The following is a 17,505-nucleotide window of genomic DNA, read 5'->3' as shown; positions in this document are numbered from 1 at the left end:
AATGGCCAACCTTAATTATGTGCCAGGCTGTTCTGAGTACTTGATAAGTATTATCTCAGTTTATCCACATTGTAATCCTATAAGACAAGTAGTATTGTTATTTCTATTTTATGTACGAGGAAACTGAGGATTAGAGAGGCCAAGGAACTTTGCTAAGTTGCAGAAAAATACAGAGCTAGGATGCAAGTCCAAGCAAGTGGAAGAGATCTCTTGGGTACTAGGAGTAGATCCCCTATGGCACCCAGTTCTTCAGTAAAAATGCCATGACTGATGTGGCCAACCAGCTTCTTAAACGTAAACCTCATTTAGTATTGCTTTATGTAGGTGTTTTGTGGTAGATCTTAACATCACCTTGTGATCTTATTGTAGGATTTTTAAGTGGATAGCAGTGAGGAGGTGGTGGTGGTGGAAATTCATCATGCAGGACCATGATCTAAGTGTTTTTCACTTTTTTTTTTTTTTGCGATACGCGGGCCTCTCACTGTTGTGGCCTCTCCCGTTGCGGAGCACAGGCTCCGGATGCTCACGCTCAGCGGCCATGGCTTACGGGCCCAGCCGCTCCGCGGCATGTGGGATCCTCCCGGACTGGGGCACGAACCCACGTCCCCTGCATCGGCAGGCGGACTCTCAAGCACTGTGCCACCAGGGAAGCCCTGTTTTTCACTTTTTGAAAAGTCATATAGTAATAAGTACATGCTTGTCGTATTCTAAGTAGACGTCAGCTGAGGCAAATCCACGAAGTGTTGTTTTCTTTCACATGCAGCTTCGTAGCTTCTCTGGCAGACATGTGGTTTGGGCATGGGAAATTAATTTCTTAACACATTCCCAAGAAGCTGCTAGTTAAATGAGTGCCTGGATGAGAAGAAAATCATAAAGTCCAATGTGTGAGTGTAGAATTCTCTGGAACATGCTGTTCGGAGCTAAGGAAGAAGAAGAATTTTCCTGAAAAAGTGCTCCATCCTGAAGGAAGAGGAAATATTTTTTAAGGCCTTCCATGAGACCACTAGGTATGAGGCTTTCATAAGCAAGAGCAAGGTGAGTCTACCAGTTGTCCTAAGAGCATTTCCACGTGATCACTATCAGCAAGCTCTGCCAAGAATTCGGATTATTTGTTAGCAAACTGAATCTCAAACTGTGTCTGTTGGGTTAATGAATAACTTATGAAAGTAAATGGAAACTTCTCAGTGGTGTAGGGAAATTCACCGTTATTAACTGGAATAAAACTATGCTAGATCCTGGATTAAGCACTTTTTTTTACTCTCTTACATTCCATTTTGTGATAAAAATGTTCACCATTAAAAAATAGATTCACATCAGGATTTATAAAATCAAAGATGGCTGCCATGAGTTCTCCAGAATTGTCAAAACACGCCTTTCCACCAAAAATATCAGGGCTAATTGTGAGCAAGAAGGTCTTGGAATGGGGAAGAATCAATCTCCGTAAAGTCTTTGGGGGCATCAGATTCTCTGGTCATCATAGTGCATTGCCATTGGCAGGAATACGAATGGGTCCTAGGTAAGTAAGAACATGATTTACAACTTGAGAATCCACCAGAAATTAACCAGAAAAGACCTGTGTTATTTCTGTTAGAAGTCCTTATATGGCAGCATCCCCCTTTTGGAACTACACCAGAGTCTCCTGGTGATGACTTAACTTCTTCATGTTTTCTTTGAAACCTACTGCAATTTGGCTTGCTTTTTACCCCCAAGACAGGACTGATAGTAATGATATTATCTAAATGCCAACTCCACTGGTCTTTTCATTTTATTTTTACAGTTTGGAATCAAAATCCAATTCCTTACTCTGGCTTACAAAGCCTAATCCGGCCCCTGCCTCACTCTCTGACCCCATCTCCTAGCACTCCTCCACTTGTCCGCTAAATGTTACACACGTTGACCTTATTGCTGATATTCCAGTGCTGCAGACTCATTCGCATCTCGGGAGCTTTGGCTTCACAGTTCCTCTTGTTTGGAAGGCTGATCTCTAGACCTTAACAGGATCACCTCCATCTCATCATTCGTGTCTCTAAGCTTGTATATCAACTATTTACAAAGGTCTTCCTTGACAACCCTAGTTGGAGCAGCTTCCACACTCACCAAGGTGCTCTCTATTTGCTTACTCTGTCTTCTTCAAAGCATTTATTGGTATCAGAAATTATTTTTTCACGTTTGGAATTTGTTCCTCTCACTAAAACTCCTTTAGGGAGGGACTCCATCTGATATAACACCAGTGTGTTGTCTCCATTTCCATTCCAGCTTATTAACCTTATTAATCATCAGTTTTAACCCTTGTCCATCTGACTGTGTCGTCTGTTTAAATTCTGCCAGGGTGATATTCCTTTGGCAATGAGTAAACTGAGTTCACTGAGCACTCACTGATTAACCCATTGTGTCATTCATGAACATAAGTCTAATATCTACCCAATCTTGTACTCTTCCTACATCTTCCAGAAGCTAACAAAAGAACATGTAGATCTTGACTCTGAGGCATAGTAATCTTTTGAACTAAAAAATTTCAAATAAAGTCACCTGTAGCAGACATTTATTGTGTTGCCTCTCTGCCTCCCTCCTTTTCCTTTGGGACCTGCATCCCTTCATTTTGGGACTTGCTTCACTTCCCATTCTATCCTTGGGATCCCAAAGGGGGATGCCATCTTTGTACATGACCCACTTTTCTTGGCCTCAGTGATTGGTAGAGGGGTAGGTAATACCTCACCCAAGCTGGACTAATCAAAGGACCTCACTCCTGGGCTACAGTGACTGGTTTTGTGATACTTAAAGTTTTTCAATAAGATTTGTTTTAAGTGGACTGGGGAGAGAAGACGTCTTTCCTTTTTGGTCACAAAGATGAAGGATTTGAGTTTAGAGCTGCAGACAGCCTGTCCCCTAGCTTGTGGAAAAGTCACTCGGGGGTCATTAAAGCCACCCTCCCACCTCGTCCTCCTCCCTCCCACTGAAGGAAGTGGAGATGAGAGATGGAGAGTCGTGAAGGTGCTTGGTCCCCAGGCACCAGCCATCCTGAAGACCATCCACATCCCTTTAGTGGTTGATTACATTTCTCCTTTTTGATATTCATATATTCGGGCACTATTTTAGGTACTAAAATGCTGATTTTTGTTGTTGGTGGTGGTGTAACACTGTTAACTGAATATTTTTTAAAGCCCTGAAGTTTGCATTATTTTATTTTGTAATGTACCCAGAGAGTCATATTCTGCCTTAAAAGTTTGAATTGAATAAAGGTGCACTTTCCCTATGCCTATAATATCAAGATGAGGAAGAAAAGAGCAATTGACGAAGCAAAGCTTCTGTTAGAAAACTAAATTCTACCTTGGTTCCAAGACTCTCTGAACTAGTGGAATAAAAAGTAGCATATTGCAATTGAAACTGGTAATCTTTAGTTTTACACTGATGAACTAAAAGAAGGTAAAGACAAACAGGAAACATTTTCTAAAGTAAATAAGTTTCTTTCAAGACAATGTTGTTTCTGTCTCTTAAAAATTAAAAAAAACATGTCCCCAAAGTTTTCCTCCAAGTTATCAAAAAAGAAAAGGGATCTTTTTTTGAAGATAAAATAGCCAGAAGGAAATACTTGGACTACTGTAGATTCTGAAAGAGGTGTATACTTACTGCTCAAAAATATACTTACAACCTAACACCATTTATTTAGTTTGTTTTACAATATAAGATGGAAATCTTGTAAATGGTCAAATGACATTTTAATTTTATGATTGATTTTTTTTATATCTTTAATGAAATGTTTATTTTAAATAGTGCTTTACTAGTTTTATTTTCTAATTTATATGAGAATGAGAATATATATTTAATAGCTATAGTTTTCAACTTATTGTATGTTAGAAATGGATTATGTCATTGATTTTTTTATGAAATATGAAGTCTATAATTTAATATTATAATCTGTAGCTTCTCTTTTCTTTGAGATAGTTTTTGTCACTTGTACCTATAAATCATGGCCTAATACAGTTATTATACTCTACCTTTGAGGTAGATAAATGGATAAAATTATATATTTTCAGTTAAGATTACAATAAAAAATATTTTTAAATACTTATTTTACTGGAAAAATAAGCTCAGACTTTATGCTGTTCTTTGAAACATTTCTATCGATGGGAGTTTTGCTGTATAAAGTGTAAGCTGAGCTATCTAACCAGATGAACGATTCTATGGTCATGTTCACTTGTGTTTGTTTGCAACCTATGATGCCTTTCTGTCAATATTTCTAGGTCTTCCTTCTACCTGGCAAAATCATTTAACTAGCTTTTAATATTAACATGTCTAAACTATAGGAACCAAACAGAGACAAAAACATGACAGGGTTTAAGAGAAGATTTTTGAAATCAGATACGAAATGTTTCACAGAAAGGTTCCAGGTTCTGAGGAGGATATTTAGAATTGCAAATAATTTATCCACTACACAAGGCATTTGTATTTCAAGACTAACCATCGATACTGAGGTTGAGGACTCATGACTTTCCCGAGCAATAGATGCCATAGAATAGACCTGGTCCTTCCACTGGAACGTGTGGCATGTCTAGGTAAGTCCTGCACTACTGTCTTGCTGACAAAAGTAAAGAAGCCGTTTGCTTTGTGGGATTTGTGCTGCCTTTCATTTTTTAGGTAAGCAGCCCCTACGTAATTATACTACAAGCATGGAATGCCTCATCACTGAACACCAAGTGACCTGAGAGTGAGATAAGAATAAGCCAAGTTGTCTAGAGATCTGATTGTTCACCTAAGCCTTAAAATATAGACTTCCTTGCAAAATATCAGGATGTTTCAGAATTCTAGATATGTTCTGTTTTCTCATTTCAGTGGGTATGGGGGAATTATACATTTTTTTATATGTGTCTTACGGCCACACATTTCAGGAAGCAGGTTTGAGCGAAATTCTCTTGCTTCTTTGTGCAGTACTGCTTTTAGACCCGGAGCAGAGGGGCCTTGCCCTGGACCCCAGAACTCAACCAGCGGTGACTTTGCCCCGAGGGGACTTTAGGAAATGTCTGAAGACCTTTTTGATTGTCAGTCCAGGAGTGGTGTGGTGATACTAGTATTTTGTGTGTGGGAGCCAGGGGTGATGCTGAACATCCTACAGTGCCCAGGACAGCCCCGCATAGCAAATAATTATCTGGCATAAAATGTCAGTAGTGCCAAAGGTGAGAAACCCTGACTTAGAGGGACCACTCTGGTCTTTCTTCTTAGCTGTGCCTCACCTCATGGGGCAAAGAGTCTGCCCACCAGAGGTATGCCCACCTGGAGCCCGGTGAACTGTTTTCAAAGTGTGGTCCCAGACCACAGCATCTGTATCACCTGGCATCTTGTTAGATAGGCAAACTGGGGGCCCCATCTCAGACTTATCAAACCTGGAAATCTGGGTATGGGGCCAACAATCTTTGTTGTAACTGGTCCTCCAGTTGATTCTAATGAATGCTAAAGTTTGAAAACCACTGTTCCAAGGAGTCCAAGAATTCTGTATTTGAACCTAAAAGATATGTTGATCAAGATGGGAAGATAGAATATGTTTTCTTTAACAGCTTGTTAACTTGATTTATAATATCTAAACACATAGACATATAGTATATGGGCCTCCATTTATACTCTCGCTCTAGGCCCCTCAAATGTTTGGGATGGGTCTATGTCTTAGTTTTCTCGCACTGTCAAAAGAGGGCATTGGAGTAGTTTGTTGCTTAAGTTTCCTTCTCTGTATATGATTTCATAGCTGCTCTAGAAGCCTTTGGGTCTGACTGCATTCCCTGCTCAGACTCCCTTAGGATACAGAGACTTTGATACTTCATCACTAGCAAGATGCTTTTTTGCTCTTTTGCTCTCTGCCCAACAGGATTTGTCTCTTGATATAATATGGAAAAAGATAAGTCAAATGCATCACCTACTGTTAAACAAAATTTGAGCAGTTAAGTTCCAGATATGTTTTAATAGCATGACTTACATTATGTACGTAGTTACAAAAATTAAAAAGTATAGACAAACCTACTCTTGATAAGTTTGTAAACTGACATTACTCTTTGAAGGGGAAATTCATAAAAAATTTACATTTTGATTCAATAATTTTATTTCTAGGAATTTATCCTCAAGTCACATGTGTGCATGTAAGCAAAGGTGAATGGTCAAGAGTATTAACGGCTGCTTTTTCGTTATAGCCAGAAACTGGAAACAGCCTCAATAGTGGATTGGTAAAGTAAATGTACATCCATATAATGGGACACTTTGCAGCTATGGAAAGAACATGGTGTGTGCCCTTAATAGAGGAGGGTTGCACAGTGCTCATAGTGTTAGAAGTGGTGCTCTGATGTCAGACCAAAGGGACTCAATACCAGAGCTGTGTGACCTCGGGAAAACTACTTATTCTCGCTTTGCCTCAATTTTTTCATCTCCAAAATGGGGAATAATAATAGAGCATACTTCACAAAGTTGTTGAGAGGATTAAATAATATAAAACAAATTACTAATCTCTTAGTGCTTGCCCTACAGAAAACAGTTATTAGTTAATAATAGTAATATCGTTGTTATTATTATTATCTAGCTATTATTATGCAAAAGCTTCCAAGATAAATCATTAAACGAAAACATCATCAACACCACCCAGAACAATGTGTATAGACTAAAAAAAAAGAGGGGTGTATGTACAAGGACTACAGAAAAAGCTTGGCAGGAATACTCAAATGCTATTTACAGTGATGGTTTTTATACATCTTGGATGGGAAGGATATTTTTTCATTTATAATGTTTGGGTTTTTTCCATGTATAAGTATTACTTTCATGATTTTAAAAATTATTTAAAGAAAAAAATCAAAGTTGAAATCACACAGATGCTCAGATTCTGTATAATGGCAGAAGCCGACATATGGATTCACTGATATTTTTTTAATGGGCCATAAGATGACATTTCTAGGGCTGAAAGATTTATTTTTGTGCATGAGAAGCATGCTAGGGTTTAAGAATTTCATGGGAAACTAACTTTTGTAATGATTCTCCCTTCTTGTTGATGATGAATTTCTTAGATTTTCCGCTTGGTGTAACTGAGAGAGTCAGGCTAAATTGCCTTTCTTGTTGGAGGTTAATGAATGAAATGCAAAAACATCCCTTGAGGTGACTGAAGGGACCTCGGGAGTTGAAAGACTGAAGCGTCCTTTGCAATGATTTTCCTATCTAGCATCAGTACAAATCCCGTGCTGACTTGTCCCCATGCGAGTCCCTGTTGCCCTGTAAATGTCTGCCTAAAGAATGATTTCATTAAATAACAAATCTGAAGCTGATCTTCCTTTGGCTTTTTGCGAGTAAAATGCCTGGATTTAGGAGGCCACAGATTGTTCTACTGCAGAAAGGAATTCTCAGGATGCAGATATCAAGAGAAACACCACGAGTGGTGTGTGTGGCCTCTGATTTTTGTATTTTCCATCCCACTGTGCCTCTGCATACAGCACTTCTGGGATTAAAGCCAGAGCCTCATTTTGGTGAAGGAAAGAATTCTCATTTTGCAGTAGGTTTTGTGACATCTTCAAATATAAAACAGTTCATTCAAGTATCTAAATAAATTAAAGCTTGTGCGATGCTTCTTAAAGCGTGGGCAGGGTTTATGCCATTTGTTTCTAAATCAAATGATTAGAATTCATCCATGATTAAGGACTCTGTTTTGTTTTTAATCTTTGGTTCTTATTCTATCCTCAAGTCTTCTCTTTAGAGGGTTTTATTCTTTTTAAAATAACTGGATTTGGGGAGGTTTTTGTTTCTTTTATTTTCTATTCTGTAATGACAGTAGTTTTAAAATAATCGATGACCAGGGGAAGTGATAATTTTTCTTTCAATGCCACTGAATCTAACTTTTCTTCCCTTCCTGTGCCCCCCCTTTTTACAAAAAATTGGCATTCCATTATCAAAAAAAGAAAATCACTAAGCTCACAGACTTGATGCTACTACAACTTCAAGATTTCCAGGTTCATTTGAATCCTTAGCACTGCTTGCCATTCTTTTGAAGTTATCTTTGATGTGTTTCTCCAAATACTTCCACCAGGGAACAATTTCATATACACGTCACTTTCCTAACCATCATGCACCCCTGCCACCCCCCCCCCACCTTCATTCGAGGAGCCCCCCTCGTACTTGAAAAGAAAAGACTATCGGAATCTATGATTTGAATTCTCTTGATGAATTCTCTTGAATTCTCTCCCCATCTCCAAATCCAACTAAGTACCTGCTTCCTTCTCTCCTACTTCCAGATTCAGAAGGAGCCCTCGTTCCTCCTATCTAAAATGAATTCCTCTACCTCTGCTACCCTTAATAGCATCAGGTGATAAAAATCCAAAAGATTTTCTTCAAATATGGATTGCCTAAGTAAACCAATTATTTCATGAGGAATAGGATATTTTACACAAAAACGCAAACACTTTTGAAACCTAAGGTTTTAAATCTTGGGTACATCTTGGGTACAAGCATATTTATTTGATGATTGAATGAGACATTGATAGGAAAGTACTGGTAGAGTTTGAGTGAGAATATGGATAAACAGCAAAATGATGTTGTCTAACTCCTGTCTCTACTTTCTAGAGACCTTCCTAATTTTTAGTGCATGAAGATTCTGCAGTATGTTGAAAAAATTCCACTTACAGTTTTATACTGTCTGAACAGACACTAAATGGCCATTGATTCTCTTTACTTATTATTTAAGGTATTGCTTTATTGCAGGAATACATTGGGCAAGAAAAGTGAAGGAAAAAATACTCCAGGCAGATAAATTTTATTTTACTTTTGATCCCTGCCTAAAGCTGCTCTTGCTTTTTAGGTATTGGAACTTCTACATCGTATATGTTAGAATTCCGACACCTCACAAAGTTCAAATACATGTCAGCAGAGAGAATGACTAAAATAGCTGTAACAGTGTGGACGTTTGTTGCTTCAGGATACTTTTAATAACTTCCCCTCTTGCTGATCCCACTACATGCCAAACTTCTTCCAATACTAATCCCCCTCTTGAAATATTGGCTGATAATTTAATGCTTCTTTTATAAGAGAGTAAGTGCTAAATAATGATATCGCCTGGTCAAAGATCATTGTACTTTGAATATTTATCTGGTATTTGCCCTTCTATCAGAGAACCATCTGTGACCAAAGTGATACAGGAACAGGAGCGAGACCAGCAGTGGCTGACATTGCACTCCGACTGGGAAAGCCTTAATGGGACCACTTTGCATGAACTACTGGTAAAAGGGTAAGACACCCATCACTAGAGCTGTGTAGAGTAGATTATGGAGCAAACATCCATCATCAGGGCCCTTCTTCTGTTTCTAATTTAAGATAATCCACATTTGTCACATCAAAAAAGAGCTTCCATAGAATAGCTATGGGCCTTTATAGTTCAACATCATTTGGCTTTTTTTCTTCTTTGTAGACATAGATCTTTTTCTCTTGGCTAATTACATTTTTCTTTAATGATGATTGCAGAAACTATCATGGTTAAGGAGGAGGAACTTGGGTTCTAATCTTGGAGTTTTTTTCACATCCTATTAAAAATAAATTCTTAATATCTACACTTTCTACAGATGTTACATGGGACTAGTTAACAGAAGAAATTGAAATAATGGCAACTGATAAAACTTGGAGAGCCTGAGGAAAAAACAGACACAAAATAAAATTATAATCAAGTAACCTTGAAAATACACTTCTGAAAAATTTCCCCTAAAAAATCATGGCAACATTGCCTCCCTCATCTTGGGTAGGGGTGCAGGAGAAAGGTAAATTGAGGGAATTAACACTCATTTAGTGCTTGTTACATTATAGGGACATAGCTATAGAGTATTTAAATAACTTGCTCAAAATTCACAGCTCACAGATGATAAGTGATAGTCTCTGAATGCAAACCAAGTTTATCTGACCCCAAAGCTTTTAATAAATGTTAGAGAAATCAGTACATAAGAATTCTAAAGAATAAAACTAAAGGTGGGCCATTTCTCTTTAGAATGTCTTGACATTTTCCCCATAGACCAAACTTGCAACCAAATTTCTGAATAGTTGTCAACTGAAGCACTTCCTCCAGTGACCTGAGTCTTTCAACAGTGACTTGTTTCCCCAAACTGGGACTGCCAGAAAATCCCTTTCAGGTCAGATAGATAGATAGATAGATAAACTCATTCTAAGTTGGGAGTTGGTGGACCTGTTCTAGTCCTGGCTTGCTAACTAGATGTGTGATCCTATAAACCGCAATTTCCTTTAAAATAAGAGTTGAGACACACAGTCCTTGGTCTTTTCCTATTCCTAAAAGCTATGACTTTAAGATCTAACAAATAACAACTAATTATTTGTATCTCTTCTATGCCGGGTTCATTGTTAAGCTCTGCGGGGATGTAGAAGTGGGTGAGGGGGCCAAGGACCGTGGTCTCAGGAAACATACATTGTAGAGGTGGACAGAGAGACTCTAAGCTAGTAATAAAATGAATTTCAGATATTTGGAAGTGTTACAAACAAACTAAGGATAACGAAATAGAGAGTGAGGAGGAGATACGACTTCAGGTTTTGAGAAGGCAAAACGCAAATGTGCTTTTTCTGTATTATATAATTTATTGTATACACATATCCCCATGCAAATTTAGCAAGAAATGAAAATACAGTAGATCTTCAAAAAGGAATGTGGAAATGACATAGGGTTGTTTTTCTTTCTTCTGACATATCTAGGATTCTAAGCATGTCATAGTATTTTTGACAGTCCCAACATGTTTTTTTTTCTTTTAAATTTGCATTGTGAATAAATGCTTGGAAGAGACTTTGTGGTTAAAACTTAGTGTACCCTAAGCTGAATTCTCTTGTGCAGCCACATTGATAGATGCTTAAACCATGTTCTTGCCCTCAAAGCTAAACTCTAATTTTTAGAAAGTTCTTCCTTTCCTGAATGCACTCTTTCTATAAGTTCTCCCTACTGATTCTGATCCTGCCATCTAGAGTTACATGGGATGAATTTAATCCCCTTCTTCCTGTCAGCTAATCATAGATACACAGTTTAACATTGAAAGTCTCAGTAACATAGAAAACAAATATGTGGTTACCAAAGGGGAAACGGATGGAGGGAGGGACAAATTAGGAGTATGGGATTAACAGATACAGACTAGTATACATAAAACAGATAAGCAATAAAGATTTACTGTATAGTATGGGAAATTATATTCAATATCTTATAATAACCTATAATGGAATATAATCAGAAAAAAACTGAATCACTATGTGTATACCTGAAACTAACACAATATTGTAAATCAACTATATTTCAACTTAAAAAAAAAAGATAATAAAAAAAGTCTTAAGATTCTTTTCTAGTCTAAATATTCAATTCCTTTCTCTGTTCTCTAACTTTCTGAAGCAATATTTTTTTTCTCTCAAGCTATTTCTCAGCTTCTTTTGGACATACATGTCCTCTCCATAAGCATAAAAGTCTGATATGCTCCCTCCTCACCATACATTCTGGGAAGCAGACTAATGCCTTTCCTTTTCCCCTCCCTACTTTGAAAATCATTGAGTCAGTATTATGGGTGGTGCCACCAGCCAAGATGATGTGGGAAACTTTGCTAACAATAGTTTCTCTTCCCACAAATGTGAAAGTATATAATGATATTAAATACACTTTAAAAAAGTACATCCTTCATATACCTCCACCTCTAAGGTGATATCTGACCACAGCCCTGCCTTGAGAATTCCTGACTTAAGTATAAGCTATTTCTTGCCTTTCACTGGTAAAGTGTTTGAAGTGAACGATAGATATGTAACTGAATATTATGCCATTTTATGTTTCCAAATCTAGGCAGTCCTGTCACAGCAGAAGTAAGATTTCTCTTCTATGTACTAAACAAGGTGAGCGAATTAGTGGCGTAACAATGGGATATGAACTTAATTTAACTGGATTGGCTCAAGGGAAAAAATGATCACTTGTACGTGACAGCAAAGATGCAAGCATCTAGCTGGTTTTGGTAGTGAGTCACATACTGTTTCCTGCTCCTTGGTAGACTGTGGGCGCCGCCCTGCTGCCCGAATGAACAAGAGGATCCTTGGGGGTCGGACGAGTCGCCCAGGAAGGTGGCCCTGGCAGTGTTCCCTGCAGAGTGAACCCAGTGGTCACATTTGTGGCTGTGTCCTCATTGCCAAGAAGTGGGTTCTGACAGTTGCCCACTGCTTCGAGGGGTAAGCTGCACCTTTTCTTTTGCTTTGCCTGATCATTTTGTCACTTGGGCATTTTTTTTTTAACATCTTTATTGGAGTATAATCGCTCTACAATGGTGTGTTAGTTTCTGCTTTATAACAAAGTGAATCAGTTATACATATATCCCCATATCCCCTCCCTCTTGCGTCTCCCTCCCACCCTCCCTATCCCACCCCTCTAGGTGGTCACAGAGCACCAAGCTGATCTCCCTGTGCTATGTGGCTGCTTCCCACTAGCTATCTGTTTTACGTTTGGTAGTGTATATATGCCCATGCCACTCTCTCACTTTCTCCCAGCTTACCCTTCGCCCTCCCCGTATCCTCAAGTCCATTCTCTAGTAGGTCTGTGTCTTTATTCCCGTCTTGCCCCTACGTTCTTCATGACCTTTTTTTTTTTCTTAGATTCCATATATATGTGTTGGAATGCGGTATTTGTTTTTCTCTTTCTGACTTACTTCACTCTGTATGACAGACTGTAGGTCCATCCACCTCACTACAAATCACTCAATTTCATTTCTTTTATGGCTGAGTAATATTCCATTGTATCTATGTGCCACATCTTCTTTATCCATTCATCTGTCGATGGACACTTAGGTTGCTTCCATGTCCTGGCTATTGTAAATAGTGCTGCAATGAACATTTTGGTACATGACTGTTTTTGAATTATGGTTTTCTCAGCGTATATGCCCATATGCCATTCTGTAACTCAGTGCAAAATCCACAGTTGATCTCCTTCCCAGGTCCTTATCTGCTTAGATTTTTCTACCCTTGGTGTTATCATCCTGTATAGGTGCTGCTCATTTATTGGCAACAGATGTATATTGCTTATGATTTATGTCCTAAGGAGGGAGGAAGAGGAAGAAGTTTAGAAGATTGACTCTCTAGCCAGCTTTAGTCTCTTTTCTAGCCCTCTTAAATACATCAAATGCATAGGAAGTTAAACAGAGCCGACTTACGTAGATACTACAGTGAGGTTAGGATGCTGGAGGAATTGGTGAGGAGTTTGGGAAGTAGAGTGAACAGTATAATATGTGTGTTAGTCAGGGCTGTCCAGAGAAACAGACCAATGAGAGAGAGAGAAAGAGTTTTCCAGGAATTGGCAAACATTCCTGGAGGCTTGGTGAGTCTGAAGTCTGATGGGGTGGCAGACAGGCTGGAGACTCAGGGAAGAGCTGCAGTTCAAGTCCAAAGGCAGCATGCTGGCAGAACTCCTTCTTGCTCTGGGGAGATCAGTCTTTGCTCTGTGAAAGTCTACAACTGATTGGGTAAGGCCCACCCACATTATGGAGGGTAACCTGCTTTACTAATAGTCCACCATTTTGAATGCTAATCTCTTCCCAAAAAACACCTTCACAGAAACATCCAGAAAAATGTTTGGCCAAACATTGGGACACCATGGTCCAGCCACTTGGCACATAAAATTAATCATCGCAAAATACCTAAAGGGAGCAGAAAAATAAGACCAAGGGGAAACCTACCCCAAGTTGACAAACATCACTGCAGAAGGTCCTCATCTATTTCGACTGTTGTTGTATAATTTAGGAGCAAAAAAAAAAAAGACTCCTAACCAAACAATAACAAAATAACAACAAACAACAACCATTTTTCATGCCCATGGAAGATTCTGGAGATTAGACATCTAGACAGGAAATAGCTTGTGGTTTGTCTCTGCTCAGCAACGTCTGGGGACTCTGCTGGAAGGTACTAAGGTTCTAGGGGCTGGCACCACCTGAAGTCTGGCAGTGGATGCTGCCTGTTGGCAGGGGCATTTGTTTCTCTCCAAGTGAGACTCACAGCTTGGTAGCTAGCATCCCCCAAAGTGAGGGTCCCAAAAAGGGAGCCAGGAGGAAGCCTTTTTTGATCCGGCCTCCAGAGACGCACAACATTACTTACACTATGGAGTTGGTCAGAGCTGTCACAGCCCCACCCAGATTCAAAGGGAAGAAACATAGAACTCTTCTCTCAGCGAGAGGAGTGGCAAAGTATTTGAGGACATGTTTGAAAAACCACCATACTTCCCATTTTCTTCTTTTTATGTTTAATAATTTTACTTTATTTAAAAGTAATAATAAATAATAGCAAAAATTTAACACAAATAACTCACAGTTCTAGCACCTCATTAAATTGATTATTTTCATTTTACCAGGTTAATTTGTAGAAAAAAATGAAATTTCATTTTTTTGCCTCTTTGTCTATTATTATTTTCTCTCAGCTTTGCCACTTACTGTGTCAATTTATGAACTTCTCTGGGCCAAGTTTCCTCATATATGAAATGAGGGAAATAACAGTCCCTACCTCACAGGGTTGGTGCAGGCATCAAGTGAGATAGCCTATGTAAAACCTTAAGAACCATGCCTGATACCAATCAGTAAGACACCAATAAAGGTACATTTTTCTTTTTAGAATATTATTACTAAAAACATGTATTCAGGGACTTCCCTGGTGGCACAGTGGTTAAGAATCCGCCTGCCAATGCAGGGGACACGGGTTCGAGCCCTGGTCCGGGAAGATCCCACATGCAGTGGAGCAACTAAGTCCATGCGCCACTACTGAGCCTGTGCTCTAGAGCCCACGAGCCACAGCTACTGAAGCCCGTGTGCCTAGAGCCCGTGCTCCACAATAAGAGAAGCCACCGCAATGAGAAGCCCACGCACTACAATGAGAGTAGCCCCCACTCACTGCAACTAGAGAAAGCCTGCGCACAGCAACGAAGGCCCAACGCAGCCAAAAATAAATAAAAGAACAACAACGAAAAAAAAAAACATGCATTCTGACTTTTCCCTTAGCATTATGGCATGAATATTTTTTCATTTTGCTAGCTCAATTTTTATCTCCTTCCATACTCTCTCTCCTTTACTTTCTCATCGTCCTCGAGGATCACCTAGTGATTGTTCCTCCACAGCTATAAACACATATTTTTCACAGGGTGTCATTTATTTTTACAATTTGAAATCACACGCTATACTTTTGTTTGTAAGTTGCTTTTCTCATGTAGCAGTATATAATGGACATCCCCTCCAAGTCAATTGATGTAGCTCTAGCTCATTCTTTTTCGAAGCTAAATGATATTCCATCACAGAGATTCACCATACTTTTTTTATTATTCCCCAGTTGATGGACATTCACGTTAGTTCCAGTTTGCTATCACTTTAACAACACTGCAATACACCTTCTTATGCAAAGCTATTCACCTATTGGTACTCTTGTTTCTACAGAATAGAGTCCCAGAATGTATATTCATCTCCATATGGGAGTTAAAGAAATGAATATATGTTTCCTTTCTTGGAATGCTAACCTAGTGAGGAGACAGACATTTAAACAAGTAATTAGAATAGGAGAAGTGATTATAAAATGGAAATATGTATATCTAGCTATTTGATTGCTCTTTTGGGGGAAATATAATGTAAAAAATCAAACCAGAACCTCCTCTTGAGAACTTTTAATGTGTAAGAATGACCCCAAATGATTGGAAGAGTCTGTGTAGTATGTCAGGAAATACATTGCAATGTTATTGCTTTGGAAGGGGCCAGATGTTTCCAGATGTCTTTTCCAGTTCTGATTTATAACTCCATGATAAGCAGAAGATTGTACTAGCAAGAGTACATTTATCAAAAGACGATTACCTAAATGAATCCAACAGCTCTTTAAGGGAATAACACCCTTTATATGCTAATTCATCCAGTTCATGCACCACTTTTGTCATTTCCATGTGTGGTATCCAAGTTTTGTCTTTCACTGACAGATCTGTGAAGTTAAGGAGAAACCTTGCAATAGAGAAGAAATGTGTTTATAATTAAGGAAATGGATATTCTATCAAAGGCCCTGGTAAAATTTCATGGAACATTAGACTTCACAGAACTGTCAAGTGGGGCCTGGCCTATCCATAAGAAGTTAGAAATTGCCCAACTTCAAACACGTCTTTGCTTGAATGTGTGCTAATAACTTTGGTTCTATTTTACAGTCTTTCCAGCGGCCCTGAACACGTTTGAGAACCTCTAATGTAAGCCTTACTCTCCGTAGGATCCGTCAGTTGCTGCAATTAATGGGATTTACTTCATATCCTGAGTCCATGCTTTGGCAAGGGCCGGTGTGACCCATCTGTAGTTCTTTTCAAGCCTGTCTCTTTTAATTATATTCGTGGGGAAAAAAAGGACATGTCTTGCTCCTGCATGGAGAGGTATTTAAAAATCCCAAAGGAAAATTAAAGACGTGAGGTACTAAGTTGATCAGGTGAAGTCCCAGATGCCATGGTAACAATTCAACTTCCACAGCTCTAAGGAAGAAAGACCTTGAGTTTCAGGGGTAATTTAACAAGCAATCTCCCTGCCTTCTTTCACCTCCAAGAGACTTAAGGATGAACTTCCTAGGTTGGCACACAACTAGTGATTATCAGAAGTGTCTGATTCCTCTCCAGGAAATTTGCATGAAAAACTATCCTTTTACTATATGATCACAACCCTTAACCCTGCCAGGTCACCCATGTCTTGATTTCTACCACACCAGCTCTTCACTCCAGCAAGACTTGTGTTTGCTTGTCTGCGCATCTCCTCCTATTGTCTCAGCCCATCTGTCTCCTCCTCATCTGGTTTCTTTCCCCAGGTAACCTAGTGCACTGGGATCATCACTTCAGTCCTCTCACCAGGACCTTCAACTTCTTCGCCCCTAGATCTTTCTGCCATACACACCACGCAGCTCCTCTCAGCTCCCTTTCTCATTCTCTACTGATCTAACAGTCTTTTAATACAGTCAGGAAAAGAAGTGAGAGGTTTGGTCTGACGTTTTATTACTGAGCCCATGTTGTGTTCTCATGGTTACTTCTTTATCTTCTAGGTGCATATAAACCATGCCATTCATTTGCAATGTTTTCTTTCCGTTCTGTCGACTTGAGAGATTTGATCCATTCCCATCAAGTACTAATGTCCACTAAAATAGGAATTCTCCATTTTGAATCCATACCTCCCCTGGGGTGCTTTTTTCCAGCATCACCGGTGAGTGAGCAATTGTGGTGACCCTGACCTGACTCCATGCTCCCCACTGCCCTGCCCCCTAAGGAGGCATTCTCTGCATCCTCACTGCTCCAGTGGAAAAATGTCTGGGTCTAGGATGTAGCCAGCAGTTGGCCTAAATGTTAGGCCAATTCCCATAGTTTTGGGGGCTCAAAGAAACTGGGAGTTCTTCCCCTTCTAATCTTTGTAGTTACTTACTTGTTTCTTCTTGTCCTGCAACTATCCACGTACTCTGCACCTACGCCTGAATGGCTGGTCATTGCTGGCGAATATCACACCCCAGACTGCT

General features: G+C 39.2%; 1 protein-coding gene across 1 annotated transcript in view; it reads left to right on the top strand.

The window, feature by feature from the left end:
* CORIN (corin, serine peptidase) overlaps window positions 1–17,505 on the top strand; it is a 265,617-nt gene that overhangs the window by 217,342 nt on the left and 30,770 nt on the right. The window contains 3 exon segments of the mRNA XM_089911890.1: window positions 9,122–9,238; window positions 11,816–11,865; window positions 12,018–12,192. Coding sequence (XP_089768016.1) covers window positions 9,122–9,238; window positions 11,816–11,865; window positions 12,018–12,192 — 342 coding nt within the window.

Source organism: Delphinapterus leucas, chromosome 5, assembly GCF_059928025.1.
Source record: "Delphinapterus leucas isolate spDelLeu-1000000601 "Yukka" chromosome 5, BTC_Dleu_Yukka2, whole genome shotgun sequence".
Classification (NCBI taxonomy): Eukaryota; Metazoa; Chordata; class Mammalia; order Artiodactyla; family Monodontidae; genus Delphinapterus; species Delphinapterus leucas.
This window is presented reverse-complemented; position numbering and strand designations above follow the sequence as displayed.